This window comes from Barbus barbus (genome assembly GCF_936440315.1).
Source record: "Barbus barbus genome assembly, chromosome: 34".
Lineage (NCBI taxonomy): Eukaryota > Metazoa > Chordata > Actinopteri > Cypriniformes > Cyprinidae > Barbus > Barbus barbus.
In genome coordinates this window covers 28,752,683-28,771,211 of record NC_136762.1, presented here as the reverse complement: position 1 = coordinate 28,771,211, position 18,529 = coordinate 28,752,683, and the positions used below count along the sequence as shown (strand labels likewise).

Below are 18,529 nucleotides of genomic sequence, written 5' to 3'. Positions count from 1 at the left end.
AGATTATTTATTCAGTTTTTAAAACATTGACCCTTATGACTGGTTTTGTGGTCCTGGGTCACATATCATCTCATTTTATTGTCTGCATAGTTACACATTTGAAAATATGTGCGATGGTATATAAGAAAAATACTTGAAACATTTACTGAAAACAAGATGTTTGGACAGCTGGATGTCTTTTCTGACCTTGAGCTCTTGGTCTTGCTGTTTGAAGTCCTCGTCCTCGTCTGAATCACAGTCTGGGAACTGGTAGATCTTTATTCCATACTGTTCGATCTCCTCTCGAATCTGAAGGGGTTGACACTGAAATAAGTCCACAGGACATCTGTACACACACGTGACAGGTTTGGACAGCTTGAGCACTTGCCTTGATTTTCTTTTTCTTGACCTCCGTTGGGGTGAGTGTGTCGGCTTTAGCTAGTACAGGAACAATGTTGACCTTCTCATGAAGAGCCTCCATAAACTCCACATCCAGAGGCCGTAACCTGACACACAAACACACACTAAACACTCTCACAACAGAGCAAACTACTGCGTGCCAAGACTTACCTTAAAGAATTATAGCTTAAATAAAGCCCAGTCCTAAAGTTTAAACCTGCTAAAAACATTTTAAGGTGATATTTACAGTCATTTGCATTTTGAATCCATTTTGAACAGATTTCTCAGTCATCAGACAGCAGTAACAGCATCTGACCAGCAGAGGACACAGACAGATCACTTACTGCGTCGACTGACTGAAACAAGAGATGGACTGTTTCCGTTTCTTTGTCCAGTAAAAACTCTTAGATGTGACTCTAAAATATGAGCTGCTGGGTCAAGCGTCTGGAACAACTATTTCATGATCTTGTTGCTCTTCAAGTACAAACAACATGTAAAAGCCATTGTGGTAACAAACACTTGGAGATATGAAAAAATAAGTGATATGAAAAATAAGTGATATGAAAAGTATATCTGGACTAAATGGAAATGTGCATATGTAGCATTAAAATAATTTATGTATGAGATCAGATTATTGCATTAGTGCATGAAGTGTCTGACATTCCACACCTTGTTTTTTAGGTGAAGTGCATCATCTGGACATTTGAAGGGCACTTTTTCATTTTGTAATTTTTTTTATTTTTAACACACTAATCAACTATTTAGAAAAGCAGCGTAGAATAGCACACAAGTATCTGAACTGGGATGCACATGCGTCTTCTGGAGTGAGCGAGCGTTAGCGTTTTCATCAAGAACACAGAGGCAGTGTCTGACGGATCAGCCTTCACAGGGTTCGAATCTAACCACTGCACCACAGCACCGCGGTGAAGCCACGGGCCTCTGATCAGATCTAGAGTAGTGCTGATGGCGCTCGTACCCGTGACCGAAGGGCGAGATGAAGTAGAGGCAGCAGTGCACGCGGTTGTCCTGGATGTTCTTGCGGTTCAGGCCGCTCTCGTCTCTGAAGTACTGCTCAAACTGCTGGTCGATGTAGTCTGCCACTGACTTCCAGCTGAACACAGATCAAAAACAGCATTTATACATCATGGTAGTATTAGGTGTACTGCATTTAATTTTGAAAACGAATCACTGTCTTACAGTAACAAGGATCTCCTGAGCTCACCAATCAGAAACCCTAAAGCTCTTTATGTACCATTCAGTGTTATTGACAGCGTCCCCGAATCCTGGTGTGTCCACGATAGTGAGCTTCAGCTTGACGCCCTTCTCCTCGATGTCCACCGTGTGTTTGGTGATCTCCACCGTCTGAGTGATCCTCTCTGCCAACACAGCCATTATTATTAGATTGTTATACAGTAAAGAGAAGTGACAACAGCCAGAGATGATCCTCACCTTCAGCATTGAGCAGCTTTCTGTCCTTGTAGAGATCTGTCAGGAACAGACTGTTGACCAGGGTGGACTTACCCAAACCTGACTCTCCTGTGAGGAAGAAAAACTCCACCATCACCATCATCATCATCATCATCATCATCAACAAAAACACCACTGATATTAAAGCAACAGTTCACCCAAAAATAAATGTTCTCTCATCACTTCTCACACCAGGTTTCTAGTCACTGACTGTTGTATCTGAAAGAATGTGAAGGTTCGAGAGATGCAGCGGAGCGGATGATTTCAGTGAACAACAGCTTCAGTTTCAGTGGAACAGAGCAGCGTGAACAAATAACGGTTCACTAGATCATTTCTGGGTGAGCTATACCTTTAATATGCAGACCAGGAGAACACACACTTTATCATTGTTTGTTTTGAAGTTCAGTGGATGTTGAAATTACCTGCTACCATTAAAGTGAAGTCAAAGCCCTTCTTCACAGATTTGCGGTGAACCTGGTTTGGCAAAGTCGCAAATCCCACATACTCCTTGTCCTGGTCCTACCAAGAAAAAACAAAAAGAGGGAGAGCAAGAGAGAGAATACCAAATGTTAACGAGTATTAAAAAGGTCACTGAGCAGATATATGAAAGAAATTAAAAATACATTTTCAATATTTTAAAATGAGAAGAATACAACAAATGTAATAAACAATATATAATCCCTGTAATGATGCATCAATGTATAACGGACAAACTACTCTTATAAAAAATAACATTAAAAAAGTTGATAGAGAGATGACCCAAGAAACAAAAAGGAAACGTATTTCCTCAGAACTGATTTGGTATAGTGAAATGTCATGATTTTGCGGGCCGTGTCTCTTATCACCAGGCTTTATAACACCAGCAGCAGCAGGAGCTGACACACACTGAGCGTTTCTCTCTGGAAGACAAACCACAGGTGCCAGGCTTGGGCTTGAAATGAAGGAGGAAAGCTGTGGGTGGAGCACCATAACCCCAAAAAGAGCTTTACGCCTTTCATTATCATCTTTTACAAACATGCTATAGACCACCAACAGGATCCACTTAAAAACATGTCATTAAAATGCAAGGAAGTGACACTTGAAACGCAAGCTCAAGAACAAAAATACGGTTCTAATTCAGAAACATAAAAACAACAAAAGGCAACTGCTGTATAGGTGCTACTGAGACCCCTCCTGTGCCAGTAGTGTGATATAGTGATGGTGCTGGATGGTATATGCACCATGGTACTGAAGGATTATCATTAATGGTGTTCATTACCAATGCTAGTCCAAGAATCTTCAAAGAATACCATGGTACATTCCAATATAGTACTACAGTGCTTTTGGGTTAGTCGTTCGCTGGCTATCCCAGCATGCTTTACCTCAGTCGTGTCATAGGGGTCATAGCGGCCCCAGGGGCTCTTAGGCCTGGATGGGCTGATGGGAGACGGCAGGCTAAAGTCCACTCGGCCCCTCTGAGCCCCGTATCTGGACTCGTGCTCTATGTCTCCGGGGCCCCTGGGCCTCAGGAAGGTGGGCGTCCCCGGGGTGTGGGGTCTGCTATGACCCTCGCCCTCACTATCGGCCCTATGGGGCCCGTGGTGGGCCAGCGGGTGATGTCCCATGATGTGCTCCAGCTCCGAGTCCTCCGAGTCTTCCTTAGGGAAGTGCTGAGGTCAGGAGGGGTCGGGACAGGACACACGGGCAAGTGCGGGAGTGGTTTAATATGGAAAATTAAGGTCATGGAGAAGAGAAGCAAAAAGAGAATAGACCATTTAGTGGTTAGATACAAAACACTGTGCATGTCCTAACAAAAGATTACCATAGTAAATACCTACTATCTTCTAGCAGCCCAGTAAATCACCATTAGGGAAACATTTTGCCAAAAATTAAGTTTACCATGGTAAAAGTTTGACAAGGCTTAATGAATCCAAGAGAAGCACATTAGTAGTAAAAGGAGTGTTCCTGAGGAAGATGACACTGGACAGCACATGACCGCTGCTAGTGTCCACACGGGACGAGAGACACCAGACACACAGAGGAGACTGATCAGTGCTAATAATGAGGGGACCGATGCTGCTGATGAGGGTCTATCCACAGCACACATACCAACCCTGGAGAAGATCTGTTCAACACATCCACCACGTTCACGCTGAGGCTTTATGGTCTTTAACTCTTTCCCTGCCACCGTTTTTGAAAAAAGTTACCAGTCACCGCCAGCATTTTTGAGGATTTTCACAGAAATTTCTAGTTAAATATTTTGTAATACCTCAAAATAAAGAAGGGAGTAGCTACTTTTAAACAAAAAAAGTTTTATTCTAGCTAACACTTGAATGTAGGTAAGTTTCATAAAAAAGCCACATTTTGAGCAAAAAGCTGAGAAAATCGCATTTTTATCAAATACTCCATCTGCATCATATTCGGTACAATTATCAAAGCAAAGATGCAGTAGATGTCTTCCATCAGTATCCCAAAGCTTGCTCTGGCCTTTACCACTCTCTGATCAACATTTCACTCTGTATCATTAGGCAGTTTTCATTTATATGCGGTTAGTGTTGATGATCGCATTATTTTTCATATGCTTACATATGAGATGTTTTCTGTGTCTTCCTGGTCTGTTTTTGATCGAGTGATTCTAGACTCATTCAGGAGATGCGTAATAATGCCCCCTAGCGTTTAACAGTGAAAACACAGAAACTCAGAAAATGAAGTGTTTGGCAGAGAAATAGTTCATGAGCTTCTGACGAGCTAACTTCATGTGTACAGACCTCTATTAAACACTCGAAGAGGAGTAACATCCATATTTAACTGCATTGCTGTCATTACACTCTTACAATGGCCAGGTTGTCTTGGGAAACTTGTTCAGAGAAGGTCATGAAAGGACGCCTGTATTAAACAGCACAAGCAGCCCGTGTCCTGAAGAACAGAACCAGTGAATGCTCACTCGGGTTTCCACTGCTCTAAACCTGTGCAGATAAATAATGCATTGCGGTGAAGTGAATTTGTGTTTGAGGTGCAGACATGGACCTGTACCCTGGAAAAGTGATTTGATAATGGTCATACGGTCAATCTGCTGCCACAACCTGGAAGAGGCAAACACTGAGTCCTGCTGCTGAGTTTCCATCCATGCTTTTCCAAACCGCTCGTTCTGTAGGGTCGCAGCGATGCTGGAGCTCCCAAAGGCTGGCTAATCCAGTTCCTTTCTGTGTTGTCCCTTCTGTCAAACTGATTTGTGTCATTGAACACTTCAAGGCCACATCTGATATGAAATTAGCTGATAAAGAACATTTTAAAGTCAACATGAGATGGCTTTTGCAACCCATTTGACAAGTAATGAAACACATTTCTGAACGCAACAAGATATTTAACAAGAAAACAATGTGAGACAGAGCTTGAAGAGTGGGTGGGATGGTGTGTTTCCGAGTGTGCAGTGGATTGTGGGGGATTATTCTTCTCCTGAAACACCGTTCTCACACACTTTGAGGAGCCTTTTAATGGGAACATGGAGGCTGAAGTTTCAGAGTTTCTCCAAGTGTTCCACTGGCTGTGCCTTGGGATAAATATAACGTTAACAGGCACTGCATTAGCATGGACCTAAACAGCTATCTGACTTATGATTGATTCAGTTATTAAATTTTGATGAAAGATTATGAAGACAACCCTTTTTCCGTAAGAATAATGTGCATTGAGTAATTGCTCACAAAATGAAAGTCCACAAGGTCGACTGTGATTTGACTTAAATATGCCGGCTTGCAGAAGAAGGTTCCACACCATAAGGGCAGTCAGTGGGGTAGTGTCCTGAGAGGTCAGAGGTCAAGAGGGAGGGGGTTTGCATCAGTACCTTGTCCACCTCATAAGGCCTGGGCTCAGGCGATGCTGGCATAGAGACCTGCTCATCGGACGCCGAGTCGGCCTCGTGGTCACTGTCCTCCATGGCCACCGGGGCTACTGTACACTCTGCCATCTCCAACCCCAGAGCAGCCGGGTGGAGCGTAGGTGCGTTTCAGGGGCGGGGGTAACGTTTGGTGGAGAGGATGGCGAGAGAATGACAGAAAAAGAAAAAGATGAAATGACTGAATAAATGCAATGAATTAAAGCGAGAGGTCTTGATGCAGCCAATGAACAGAAGATGCCGGCGCTCACTGGAATTACTCTCAGGACCATTAGCTACAGAAGAACGCTGGAGATATTTCAATATGCTAATATATCTAAAGTAGATATACACAGTGTAGAAAACCACCGTATGATACCAGAGCTTTACCACAGTCAGTTTTGTTGGTGTTGTGAACACACTTCACGTCAGTATAAAGAAATAAAGCAACAGCCTGTCGAATGTCTAATGCTAACACTACATCCAGCGTCAGTGTTTAGAGCACAGGTCACCACGGCAGCTTGACTTACGGTAAAAAGAAACTAGATTTTTAAATTTTTTACATTACAAAATGTTAGAATTGTAGTGATGGCTGCTGTGCTACATAACATTCTTCTCATTGAAGAGATCATAAACCCAGCAGGTTGGATTAATAAGTTACCATTAATACATCTAGTGATTCATAATTACAATGCTAAAACAATATCAGTAGTGCCGCGTGACCTGACCAGCAGCACTAATTAAGAGTTTGAGTGATTAGCTGGCGGTGACCTGCTTTACACCCCGTGTGTTCTGCAGATATCGATGTTCGATCTCCATCGCCATGGGCTTTACTATTTCTGCTCTCTGCTCAATACCACTCAAACACAGCTTCCAGAACAGACAGCTACAAAATAAAAGCTACTACAACTCATTTGACAGTTTTTTCTAGTTTTTTTTTTTATTGTTAAATGTAAATTGATGAGTGGAAACCAGTTGGTTTACTTGAACTAGGAAATACACACACATATACACTGGGAGCACATCAGCTAAATTCTGCATTAATAAAGGAAGCTGTGATGTTGGTCATCGACCGTAAACAACTCAACTCTTCTACTTGTTGTGCCAATAAACGCCTCATAAAAAAAGCTTCTTTAAGACGCACATTGCTCTTTATTTTCTGAATAGCAAAGTATTCATCAGCAACATCCCAATGAATCTGTTCTCTGTTTGGTCTCGTGGAAGCTAGGCCGAATAAAATGCATTTCCAGAATTAATAAAATAATACAAATGAGGAAGAATAATCTCTGCCACATATATTCCACACTCATCCCAGCACGCAAGCAGACTCTCACCTGAAACGCCTCTGTGAGGATGAAACAATCTAAACTTCTTGCCTTGTCGAGGCCAGCTCCTCATTCCCTTTCCCCGCTCAGGACCAGCTCGGGCTTTTATAGCATAATATCCAGGGACGCTTTGCCCTTCACTGCATCGAGCTGCCCGCGGCCCCAGGGCCCCAATCAGCAGCCGGCTCCACCACAGCAGATCGACACAAGTCCAGCCCAAAGCACTGGACCAGACCCCGGATACAACCACACTCACATCCTCACCGGATCTAGAGCAGGAGCCCTCATCTCCATCAGTTTGATGGTGCATTGTGGGGAATCAATGACTGTTCAGATGTTGGGGGAACTGCTCAGTTCGTAGGCCTCTGCAGATCAATGCAACTCTTTTAGCGTTACGGTGCATGATGGGATTGTAAAAAAGGAATTTTTCACCAAAAACAGTTTTGTTTTAAAATGACATTTTAAAAATGACACAAGTTTGTTCGGTTGGCCTTTGGTTTCATTTACATCGAACTGTACACAGCAGGTCTGAAAATGTGAATGAGTAAATTTCTACAATGTTTGTGATCTGTATTCCTGTAATTACTTCTCTGCTCAGCTTGCTCACGCTGGAAATGCGGGGCGAGAGGGTAAAGCTGGCGTGAGTTAAGGCACATGTGTGATTAGACTCTGTATTAAAGTCTTAACAGATCTCAATCAGAGCTGAGAAAGATTAAGGAATTTCAGAGCATGCCCCAGATCTCACTCCCCCCTTAAGAACTCTATTTCTAGGTCTAAGAAACAAAAGATTCAGTCAAGACAGATCTAGGTTTGTAGAAGTCAACTTGCTTTGTATTATGCTGTGAAACTGAAAATGCACTTTAAATTAATATCACATGCAATTAAAACACATTTATTTAAAAGTATGAAGTATTTATTTAAGTTGACCATTAACATTTTAGACTTTTTTCTTTCCCTGAATCAAATAATAACACAATCTCAATAAGATCTATAGTTTATTTTTTCTTGTCTTCACAACCACACAAACACACAGACACACAACCAAATGTAGCGGTCCCGGCTAGGTCTCCGCTGGCAGATATATATGTGTAATCCTCTGATAGGAGTGCTGGAAATATTGGAAATATTAAACAGAAATCAGCGACGCAGGACAACAGTTGCTCATTCTCCATTCATTCGGGTTATCTTTATTTTTTTAACTTCATTTTAACTTTGAATCTGCAATCATTAATTATTTTCTGTTATTTTATCTGCTTTACATTGAAGCACAGGCTATACCCACATTTGGATAACATGAAGCCATATATTCTTCCAAGGTCTGTTTTCACATAAATGTATCCTCACATATTTTCCAAACATTAACTTATCAAAATTTGTATAAAACCAAAAACAAACATTTTCCCTTTAAATCACATCTTCCATCTATCATCAATCATGTCTGCACTTCTCCCTTTAAACACCTGTATCTTTGTGCTCTCATCAAAATAGTATTTTTGTACTAACTGTACATTTTATAAGTGTTCACTTTATACAACAGAATAAATCTCATTTGCAGTTAAACTGTATTACATTTAGGGTTGTGACGGTGAGGAAATTTTCCCACCGGTTAATCGACGTGTGACAACACCGGTAATACCGGTATTACCGTGGTGGTGGTGGGGTCGTTTGAGTTTTCCCTCTTTTCCTCAAATTTGCGGCAATTCGGCATCAAACTGTTGTTTGTTTTTAGTTTGTTTGAGTTTTCCCACTTTACTTTGCTTGTAAAAGCACCGTGCGCATTTTACTTTCACTTGGGGGGAAAATCACCAAAAAGCCATCGTCTTGTCTGTCTCACCTCACTCTTCTGTCAGTCAGCTCGGCTCACTCTCCTCACGTGTTCAATGAAATCTGATCTGTGATGCGCAACTGTCGTTCGCTCGATGTGTTGCATTGGGCAGCAGTGTTCAGTTTTAACTGTAGTGCCTGTTCTCTTACTGAATTAAATTATTTTTATTGCTATTTAAAAAAAATCTAAATTACGGTGAGGGACGGTGCCGCGGTGGGCAAGTGAAGTAACCGGTGTTGCGGCTAACACCGGTATCACCGTCAACACCGTCTATCGCAGCAAGCGTAATTATATTCCCACTATATGAACACAAACTTCAATAATAAACATATCTGTTTCATAACTTGGCGCCCACTCCTATGAACTGACACTGTATCATTGTCTAATATTAACGTGTGCCATTAAACAAGGCTGCAGCCGTAAATGGTCTTACTCTATACATTCGCATTAACTTACTACCCTTTAAACATTGTACTACACACACAGCAATAACCCACAAATGCCCCGGAGCCCAAGGAAAAATCAAAACAAACAATTAATGCGGAGTCGGCTGCCATTTTCTCAGCTACGTACCGTCAGACTTAACTGTTTACACATTTGATATACTTTTAGTTTACAGACCACACATCACCGGGGACTCATATTAGCTTATAAACATCTGTAGTCACCTAAAAGTTGTGTAACTAACCTGGAAATATTGGAAATATTAAACAGAAATCAGTGATGCAGGACAATAGTTGCTCATTCTCCATTCATTGGGATTATGAGCTCACCTTGCTCTGCGCACTGCTAAGAGTCCCAGAGTGACGCTGCTGGTGGGTGCTGCCACCCTGTGTCCATTTTATGAAACAGCATGTCATTGTGTGCTTCTTTGTAATCTCTCATTAGTATTCAATTTTATAAATCAGAAATAAAATAAAATATGATTGCAATAGAAAGAAAAGAAACAAAGTAATAATCTCAACAAAAACTTATTTTGAGAGTCACATCCACCCCAACAAACAAAAATGGCTCCCGACATTTGTTACAACAACAAAAATTGTTTTTTTTTTCTAATAAACTTGTGTGGTGACTGGCATTTTTTTTTTTTTTTTTTTTTTTTTTTTTCCTGTAGTATTTTTTCATGTAGTATGTGTGGGGCATGTACAATTGTGGTGCGTAAGGAGCAGGTAGGATGAACTGTCTGGTTATGTGTGGCATGAAAGGCAGGGGGCCCGAGGTAATCCGTGAGGAAATGGAATCTACATGGGTCTGTATTGAAGGTTGGCCCAGTGACTCATAAGTGAATATCGGCCTCGGTCTCCTCTCTCTGGTCGACCTCCTAACCTCTCTGTGTGCATCTTCCGCAGGCCAAGTCATAATAGAGGGATAACTCGGTCTTCCCTCCTGTACTTGTTCAGCATGTCCATTTTTCTCATCCTGGAGCTGAGGTAGGTAAGTGAAATCCGGTTGTTCACCTGTCTGTGATTCATCTCCCAGTAATTCCACTTCTCTGTCTTTTTAGCTTTGTTTATCCTCTTTTACAGGAATGTTTTGTTCGTGCTCTCTTTCAGGTAGGTTTGTCTCATCTGTGTGTGTATTGTCTCTTTCAGGTGTCTCTCGTCCATCTGGTAAGTATGTGTCCATAGGTTCAGTTTCTCTCGTCGGTAATGTATTTGGACATTCTTTGTGGGTCATGGTCGGTTTCTTTGGAGTCTGACCAGGCACTGTTGCAGGAGATGACTTTGACACTGGACTTTGCTCTCTCCCTGAGACCGCTGATCTGCCATGTCCATCTTGAACAATTTCCATCCTGACTACAGGTGTTCTCAGCCAATAACCTCCTGTCCACTCATCATCATCATCAGTATCCGGTATTCCATCATTGTCAGCAGAGCTTGCCCTCTGTTGGGGTTGCTTTTGTCTCTGATGCGGAGTTACAACAGAATCAGATGACTGTTGTGGGCTCTCAACAGGCAAGTAATTTACTAACAGCAGCAAGTTTCTGTGTATGGTTCTGTTCCTTGCATGTGGGTCTCCCTCAGGATGAATGACATATACCGGATTGTCTGAGATTTGCTCGTTCACCACATAGATCCTCTTCTTCTAGTATGAGCGTAGCTTACCGGGTCCACCTCGCTCACCCATGTTTCGAACCAGTACTCGATCTCCTGTTCTGAGGACCACGCCCCTCACCTTTTGATCATAGTAGGACTTGTTCTTTGCACTTGATGACAGGCTGGATTTGTTTGCAATCTTGTACGCTTCCTTCATCCTTTTTGACCATTTATCCACATATCCTTTGTGTGTCACTGATTCGGTGTTTCCCAATAATCCAAACAAGAGATCCACGGGGAGACAGGGGTGTTGCCCATACAGCAGGTAATGAGGTGAGTATCCGGTGGACTCGTGGCGAGTACAGTTATATGCGTGTATCATTTGTGGCAAATGTTCTTTCCATCTCTCCTTTTCTCTGTCTGTCAGTGTCCGTAACATTTGCAGCAGTGTGCGGTTGAACCGCTCAGCGGGGTTACATTGTGGGTGGTATGGGGATGTTCGTGAGTGTCCGACCTCTGACAGCCGTCCAAGGGTGCGGAAAAGGTCGTTCTCAAACTCACGTCCTTGATTAAGTTTTGCAGTGCTCATGACGTAAGTAAGCGGATTGTTATCAGTGTAGATGGTGAAATGTGGAGCATAGAAAAGACAGTCTCTAAATTTCTCACATACTGCCCACTTCAGAGCAAGGAACTCGAGTTTTCCGCTGTGGAGTCGGTAGTTCCGTTCAGCCGGTGTCAAGAGTTCGTGATCCATATCCAATGACTCGCATTTTCCCACATTGTCGCTGATAGAGGATTGCGCCGAGTCCTTTCTCCGATGCATCCGTGTGTAGTACGAATGGCTCCTCGAAGTTGGGGTATGCGAGGACTGGGGGGTTGATCAGCATACTGACAAGCCTTTCCAAGGTGCTTTGGTGATCAGCCTTCCACATGATGGCTGTTTTGGACAAGAGTTGTGGACCCTTGGACTTAAAGTGACATGGAAGTGGTTGGGGCATGGAGGACTTAACTTGGAGCAGCTCATACAATGGTTTTGCTATTTTAGCAAAGTCCTGTATGTAGGAGCGGTAATAACTCAGGAAGCCGAGAACCCGTCGGAGGTCACCAACTGTTTGGGGCGTTTTGGTTTTTAAAGCCATCACTGCCTCGAGGTCTTTGGGGTCAATTTGAACACCCTCTGCCGACACCAAGCGTCCAACATAGCGATCCTCCTTCTGAAACATCTCGCACTTTTCTGCCCGTAGCTTCACCCCATGATGCTGCAGTGCTTGGAGGACCTTGCAAATCCCCTCCACGTGGTCACTGAAAGATCTGGAGTAGCACAGTAGGTCATCCAGATACGGGATGCAGTACTCGTCTCTCAGAGAGCCTAACATCTCCTCCATGCTCCTTTGAAAAGCTGCAGGTGCATTAGAAAGTCCAAATGGGATCCTTACCCATTCGTAGAGCCCCCAGGGGGTGATAAAGGCAGTGAGATGGCGTGACCCTTCTGCCATAAACCCCTGGTGGTAAGCTTTACCTTGGTCAAGTATGCTGAACATTGAGTACCCACCTAGCGTGTCTATCAAATCCTGTATTCGCGGCAGTGGATGTCTGTCGAGTACGTTTTTTTGGTTTAGGAGACGATAGTCTATGCAGAGGCGAAGAGTGCCGTCCTTCTTCCGCACACATACAACTGGGGCAGAATAGGCAGACTTAGATTTCACTATCCAACCCTTTACAAGAAGATCTTGAATGTAATCTTTTATTTCTTTAAACAGTGGTTTGGGAATGGATGTGCACGCTCTCTGCACAGGAACATCATCGTTGAGGTTGATAACCATTTGCAGATTTGAGATACAGCCAAGGTCATTTCATCCCTTGCAAAGGCGTTTGACTCCTCATGAAGCATCTTTATGGCAGCCTCTTGCTGTTCTTCCTCCAGATGGTCGAGGTTTACAGGTGGGTCCCACAGAGGTGGATCTGAGTTGCTGACCTGAGTGGTGGTGACCTGACTGACAGTCGCTGCAGGCTGTGATTTGTCCAGGATATCTGCCTCCACCACATTTTCAGCATGCTGCAGGATCCCTAGAGCTGTTTTATGTGGTATTGTGATGTCTTGATTGGTGTTATTGTCAGTATTGGTGACATAGGGCTTGATTGGGTTCTGAATTTCAAACAAACCTGGCCCTGCATCCCACTGTCCAGACGATAGGCTGTCTTCATCTGTCTCAAACAACACTAATCGGGTAGAGGCATCCATGTTTGACGGAACACGACACCTCACCCACAACACTTGACCAGCTGAGAGCACGATATCCTTGGCACCTGTTCTTAAGCGTCCCTGCTGCATGACTGGCTTGGCCGTCTGAATAAAGTTGACGAGAGCTTCAGCTGTTTCTTTGGGAACAGATATGGCATTGCTAAGAAGGCTAGCAAGTACTGGCACTAGTCTCTCTGGTTTGCCACAAATCAGTACTTCCAAAACATTAAAGCCAATCAATGGTCTATCCATGAGGTAGCTGCTGAGGAGGAATGGGACACTAATGGACAGGTTGGGGTCCAAATTCCCTGGCAAGTTCACTGTAATAGCTACCCACCCATCAAATGGAATGAGACTGCCATTTGCTGCAATAACCTTCAGTTCCTCCTCCCCTAAGATCTCAGAAGCTGAGTGAATACTGAGGTCAGGTAGGTACTCTTCTTTCCAGGCACGGCTGACTATACTGACTTGTGACCCAGAGTCGAGCAAAGAGGTGACTGCTAAGCCATTTAGATAGCTCTGAACTAGGGCCTTTTTCCCAATCAGGCCAGCAACAGCTCTAGCTTTAGCTACCCGTGGTGACTGGGGAGGGAGCTGAGCTACTTGGTTACAGTGACTGAATGTGCTTGTCGTTACTGTGGTTGAGGGTGAGGACGGGCGTATTTTGTCATTGTTGACCTCACTTTCTGGTTGGGACTTATTTTCAGACTCGGTCACTAGATGTCCCTCTCTAGTGCCCGATTGGAGGTTCCCTGTCTCTTTGGTCGCTTTAGACAATCTACTGCACGGTGTCCTTCTTCCCCACATGTGAAACAGTGTTTACAGTCTTGTCTGTTTTGTTCCACGCAGCTTGGACAACCATAGGGTTTTCCACGTTTAGATTGTGTCCTATTTTGACTGTGAGTTAGCTGTTGTTGGTTTTGTTTTTGCATGGTCTCAAACAGTCTGGTAAGCTCCTCTACTTTGGTCGTGAGGTCTCTCAGAGGATCTGGTTTTGTTTTTGCATGGTCTCAACCAGTCTGGTAAGCTCCTCTACTTTGGTCGTGAGGTCTCTCAGAGGATCTGGTTTTGTTTGACTTGACTTGGACCCTACACTCTCTGACTTTGTGCTCGGTGTCTTTACCACATCAGGCTCGAGCTGTGCGCTGTGCGCATTTGTTACAGTCTGCTGGCGGGACAAGCCAAGTCTTTTCATTCTCTCGTTTTCTTCACTAGTGATTTTCATCACATGACGCAGAATCATCTCATCAGTGATCCCACTTTTTGCCAACAAAGGTTTGAGCTCTCTGCGTATGTCAGTGTATTTGTGTCCAAAGCCTTGGTACACTGTATGTAGGAAAACATCTTGCACTGCAGCTGCAGAGTATTTAAAGTCAGTGTCAGCCAGTCTTGATGTCAATAGGATGCGTTGTTTCAAACCTATCACACGATAGAGAAATTGTTGTGGTGTCTCGTTCTCATCCTGTTTCGTACACATCAACTCTTGGAATAGCTCTGTGCTGTTCCTTCATTTTAGGTGGGTTTGGAGAAATCCCTTGAGTTCAGTCACTGCCATGTCGTCTTTGTTTATCAACATCTCTTTGAATATGCCTGGTCTTATGATTTTGAGCACACCACGAACAATCTCTGAGTCGGAGAATCCTTCTCTGATTCCATCATCAATTTGCCTGCAGACATTATTGTAGCTGATATCTGAGGATTGATCACCGACTTGCCCGCCCTGCACTTTGAACTCTCCCCGAGGAAGGTAACTGAGTTCCCTTAAGGACACCATCCCCTCGCAAGCCGACTGAGAGGCAGGCTCACCCGGTGGGTTTCTGCCTGGCTGCCTAAGCAGGGCTGAGGATGGGGGTATATGTGTCTGTGGCGGTGAAGCATGTACTGGTATGAGTACACTGTATGAGTTTCTTGCTAAGCTCTTCGTAGCTAGCGAGCACTTTAAGCAAATCAGCGTTCGCTGTGTCAGGTGCATTCAATATTGTAGCCTTAACTGAGCCTGGATCTAGTTCAGCAATATCACTAGGCGATGCAGTACTGACTGAAATAGGTGTGTTCGACTCTGCTTGTGAGTGTCTGTGGTGATTTCAGGAGGTGTTTGGATAATGACAAAACCCTTAGAAAAATCAATATGGTCATCAAGCTTATCACCACTCTGCCCAGTATGTAACTCAGAATTACCCTTTACATTTAGAAGTGACATATCATCATCACGACATTTCACTACATCATCAATAGCGTCTTTTAACATCAGCAACTGGGCCATTCCCTCGTCCTCTGTTTCAAGTAACTGCTTATAGTACATGAACGAGTTGATATGATCGTAGCATTCCTCCTGATCTCCCTCCACAAGCTCTGACTGGTCTACGTCCGACACTGGATTCACCGCTCTGGCGACTCGAAGAAGATCTTCAGCTGACAAGGTGAGTAGGCCCTTCCTAATGTCCCACACTAGGCTCTTCCTCCCACCACTCGACATGATGGCTCCTCGTCTCCCTCACGGCTGGCAACCCAGTTCGCTGATGGGGGCTAGTTGCTGGTCAGCATTGTCATCACTTGGCTCCCACTCCAATAGGTGGCGCCGAAGTATCCCGGACGAGCCCCCAAGAATCTGTAGCGGGTCCCGGCTAGGTCTCCGCTGGCAGATATATATGTGTAATCCTCTGATAGGAGTGCTGGAAATATTGGAAATATTAAGCCATATAAGCCATATATTCTTTCAAGGTCTGTTTTCACATAAATGTATCCTCACATATTTTCCAAACATTAACTTATCAAAATTTGTATAAAACCAAAAACAAACATTTTCCCTTTAAATCACATATTCCGTACAACAGAATAAATCTCATTTGCAGTTAAACTGTATTACATTCCCACTATATGAACACAAACTTCAATAATAAACATATGTATAAAGTGAACACTTATAAAATGTACAGTTAGTACAAAAATACTATTTTGATGAGAGGACAAAGATACAGGTGTTTAAAGGGAGAAGTGCAGACATGATTGATGATAGACGTTTCATAACTTGGCGCCCACTCCTATGAACTGACACTGTATCATTGTCTAATATTAACGTGTGCCATTAAACAAGGCTGCAGCCGTAAATGGTCTTACTCTATACATTCGCATTAACTTACTACCCTTTAAACATTGTACTACACACACAGCAATAACCCACAAATGCCCCGGAGCCCAAGGAACAAACAAAACAAACAATTGATGCGGAGTTGGCCGCCATTTTCTCAGCTACGTACCGTCAGACTTAACTGTTTACACATTTGATATACTTTTAGTTTACAGACCACACATCACCGGGGACTCATATTAGCTTATAAACATCTGTAGTCACCTAAAAGCTGTGTAACTAACCTGGAAATATTGGAAATATTAAACAGAAATCAGTGATGCAGGACAATAGTTGCTCATTCTCCATTCATTGGGATTATGAGCTCACCTTGCTCTGCGCACTGCTAAGAGTCCCAGAGTGACGCTGCTGGTGGGTGCTGCCACCCTGTGTCCATTTTATGAAACAGCATGTCATTGTGTGCTTCTTTGTAATCTCTCATTAGTATTCAATTCTATAAATCAGAAATAAAATAAAATATGATTGCAATAGAAAGAAAAGAAACAAAGTAATAATCTCAACAAAAACTTATTTTGAGGGTGTCACACAAACACACAACAAACACAACCACACAAAGACAAACAACCACAAACACACAACCACACAAACACACAACCTCACAAACACACAAACACACAACCTCCAAAGACACAAACACACAAGCACACAAAGACAACCACACAAGCACATAAAGACACAAGCACACAAAGACACAACCACACAAACACACAACCTCACAAACACACAACCACACAAACACACAACCTCACAAACACACAACCTCACAAAGACACAAACACACAAGCACACAAAGACACAACCACATAAACACACAACCACAAAGACAAACACACAACCACACAACCACACAACCTCCAAAGACACAACCACACAAACACACAACCACACAAACACACAACCACACAAACACACAACCACACAAACACACAACCACACAAACACACAACCTCACAAACACACAACCTCACAAACGCACAACCTCACAAAGACACAAACACACAAGCACATAAAGACACAACCACACTAACACACAAAGACCTGGAAATATCCTGGACATGTTCTGGTTTGATATTAGAGGTGCAGAACAAATATATAAATAGCCACCTTTGAGTCAGTGAAGAGAAAGCAGGTCAGTCAGGTTACTGTGATCAAAGCAGCTCAGTCACACATGAAGACTTCAGCGCAGTGAGAGAAGAAAGCTGATCTCAGACCAGAAATCACAAAAACACTATTCAAGCAGCCCAAAGACAAACCACAGCTGGAGAGGGTAAAGTCTGACATCAGTCACTAGGGCAATCGGGATTACTTATTTGATGAATAGAATTGCATTTATATCAATCAGTCTCAGTATAATGTGAGTTAAATTATTTTTAATAAATAAATCCCATCCCATCTGAAGGACTGAAGCTGTGAGCTCACAGGGTTTGATGGGATTGTTTGACAGACATCACAACACTCTCATCTCTCTTCCAGTGTTTGCTCAAGCTGCTGTCTGAAAGGTTTTGAATTATAAAATGCTATCTTGTAGTTATATGCAGTTGACCTGCTAAAGAATGTTTCCTAAATGTCAAGCGATGGCTCAGTCAATAGTGAGAGATCCACCTGAGCCATCCTTCAGTCCCCGCTGAGTCAAACCTCAGGAAGCATGGGTTTCACTGAAGACCCTGCAGATGTGTTTCACATCAGCTCTGCTGCTGATGACTGTGTGTGTGTGTGTGTGTGTGTGTGTGTGACAGCAGCTGAGTGTGTGTCAATGGAGCTGTTGTGTCAGCACAGCAGAGCTCTTTGTGTGTGTGTGTGTGTGTGTGTGTGTGTGTGCGTGTGTGTGTGCCAAAGAGGTCAGGGCTGGAGGTCCAGACTCCAGTGAAAGTCCAGCACAGGTGCAACAATATCAAAATGATACACAACATAAACATGAGCAAATATCAAAGTGACAAAATAAATTGATGTGATCATGAAAATGTTCAAGGTACACTGAAAATATATTTGCAAGCTGATACTACTACTACTACTACTACTACTAATAATAATACATTAATATTAATATAATTAAAAATTGCTTTCATTTTTGTAACTTTTTCTTTTCATGTTTTCTAATTTATCTTGTTTATTATTATTATCATTATTATTATGAAAACATCAGCTGTCTTTCTGCTCCACCAATTAACAGAAGAATCAGCTTCTTAACAATTTATTTCTTATATATATACATAAGATATATTCGTATCAGCTGATCATTAATACAAATTTTAAAAAGC

The 18,529-nt window shown here is 42.9% G+C and overlaps 1 protein-coding gene across 2 annotated transcripts in view; it reads right to left on the bottom strand.

The window, feature by feature from the left end:
• The window catches only part of LOC306854102 (septin-4), a 67,711-nt gene that overhangs the window by 7,981 nt on the left and 41,201 nt on the right, over window positions 1-18,529 (bottom strand). The window contains exons 1-9 of one of the 2 annotated variants that reach the window (XM_079391927.1): window positions 7,030-7,128; window positions 5,666-5,781; window positions 3,207-3,494; window positions 2,268-2,364; window positions 1,828-1,914; window positions 1,631-1,754; window positions 1,355-1,489; window positions 368-485; window positions 187-288 (exon numbers count right to left, since the gene is read on the bottom strand). In XM_079391927.1, coding sequence (XP_079248053.1) covers window positions 187-288; window positions 368-485; window positions 1,355-1,489; window positions 1,631-1,754; window positions 1,828-1,914; window positions 2,268-2,364; window positions 3,207-3,494; window positions 5,666-5,781; window positions 7,030-7,093 — 1,131 coding nt within the window. In that variant the 5' untranslated portion in view covers window positions 7,094-7,128. Of the gene's footprint in view, window positions 1-186; window positions 289-367; window positions 486-1,354; window positions 1,490-1,630; window positions 1,755-1,827; window positions 1,915-2,267; window positions 2,365-3,206; window positions 3,495-5,665; window positions 5,782-7,029; window positions 7,129-18,529 lie in introns of those variants that run through there. The other variant, XM_079391928.1, reaches the window with a different exon arrangement.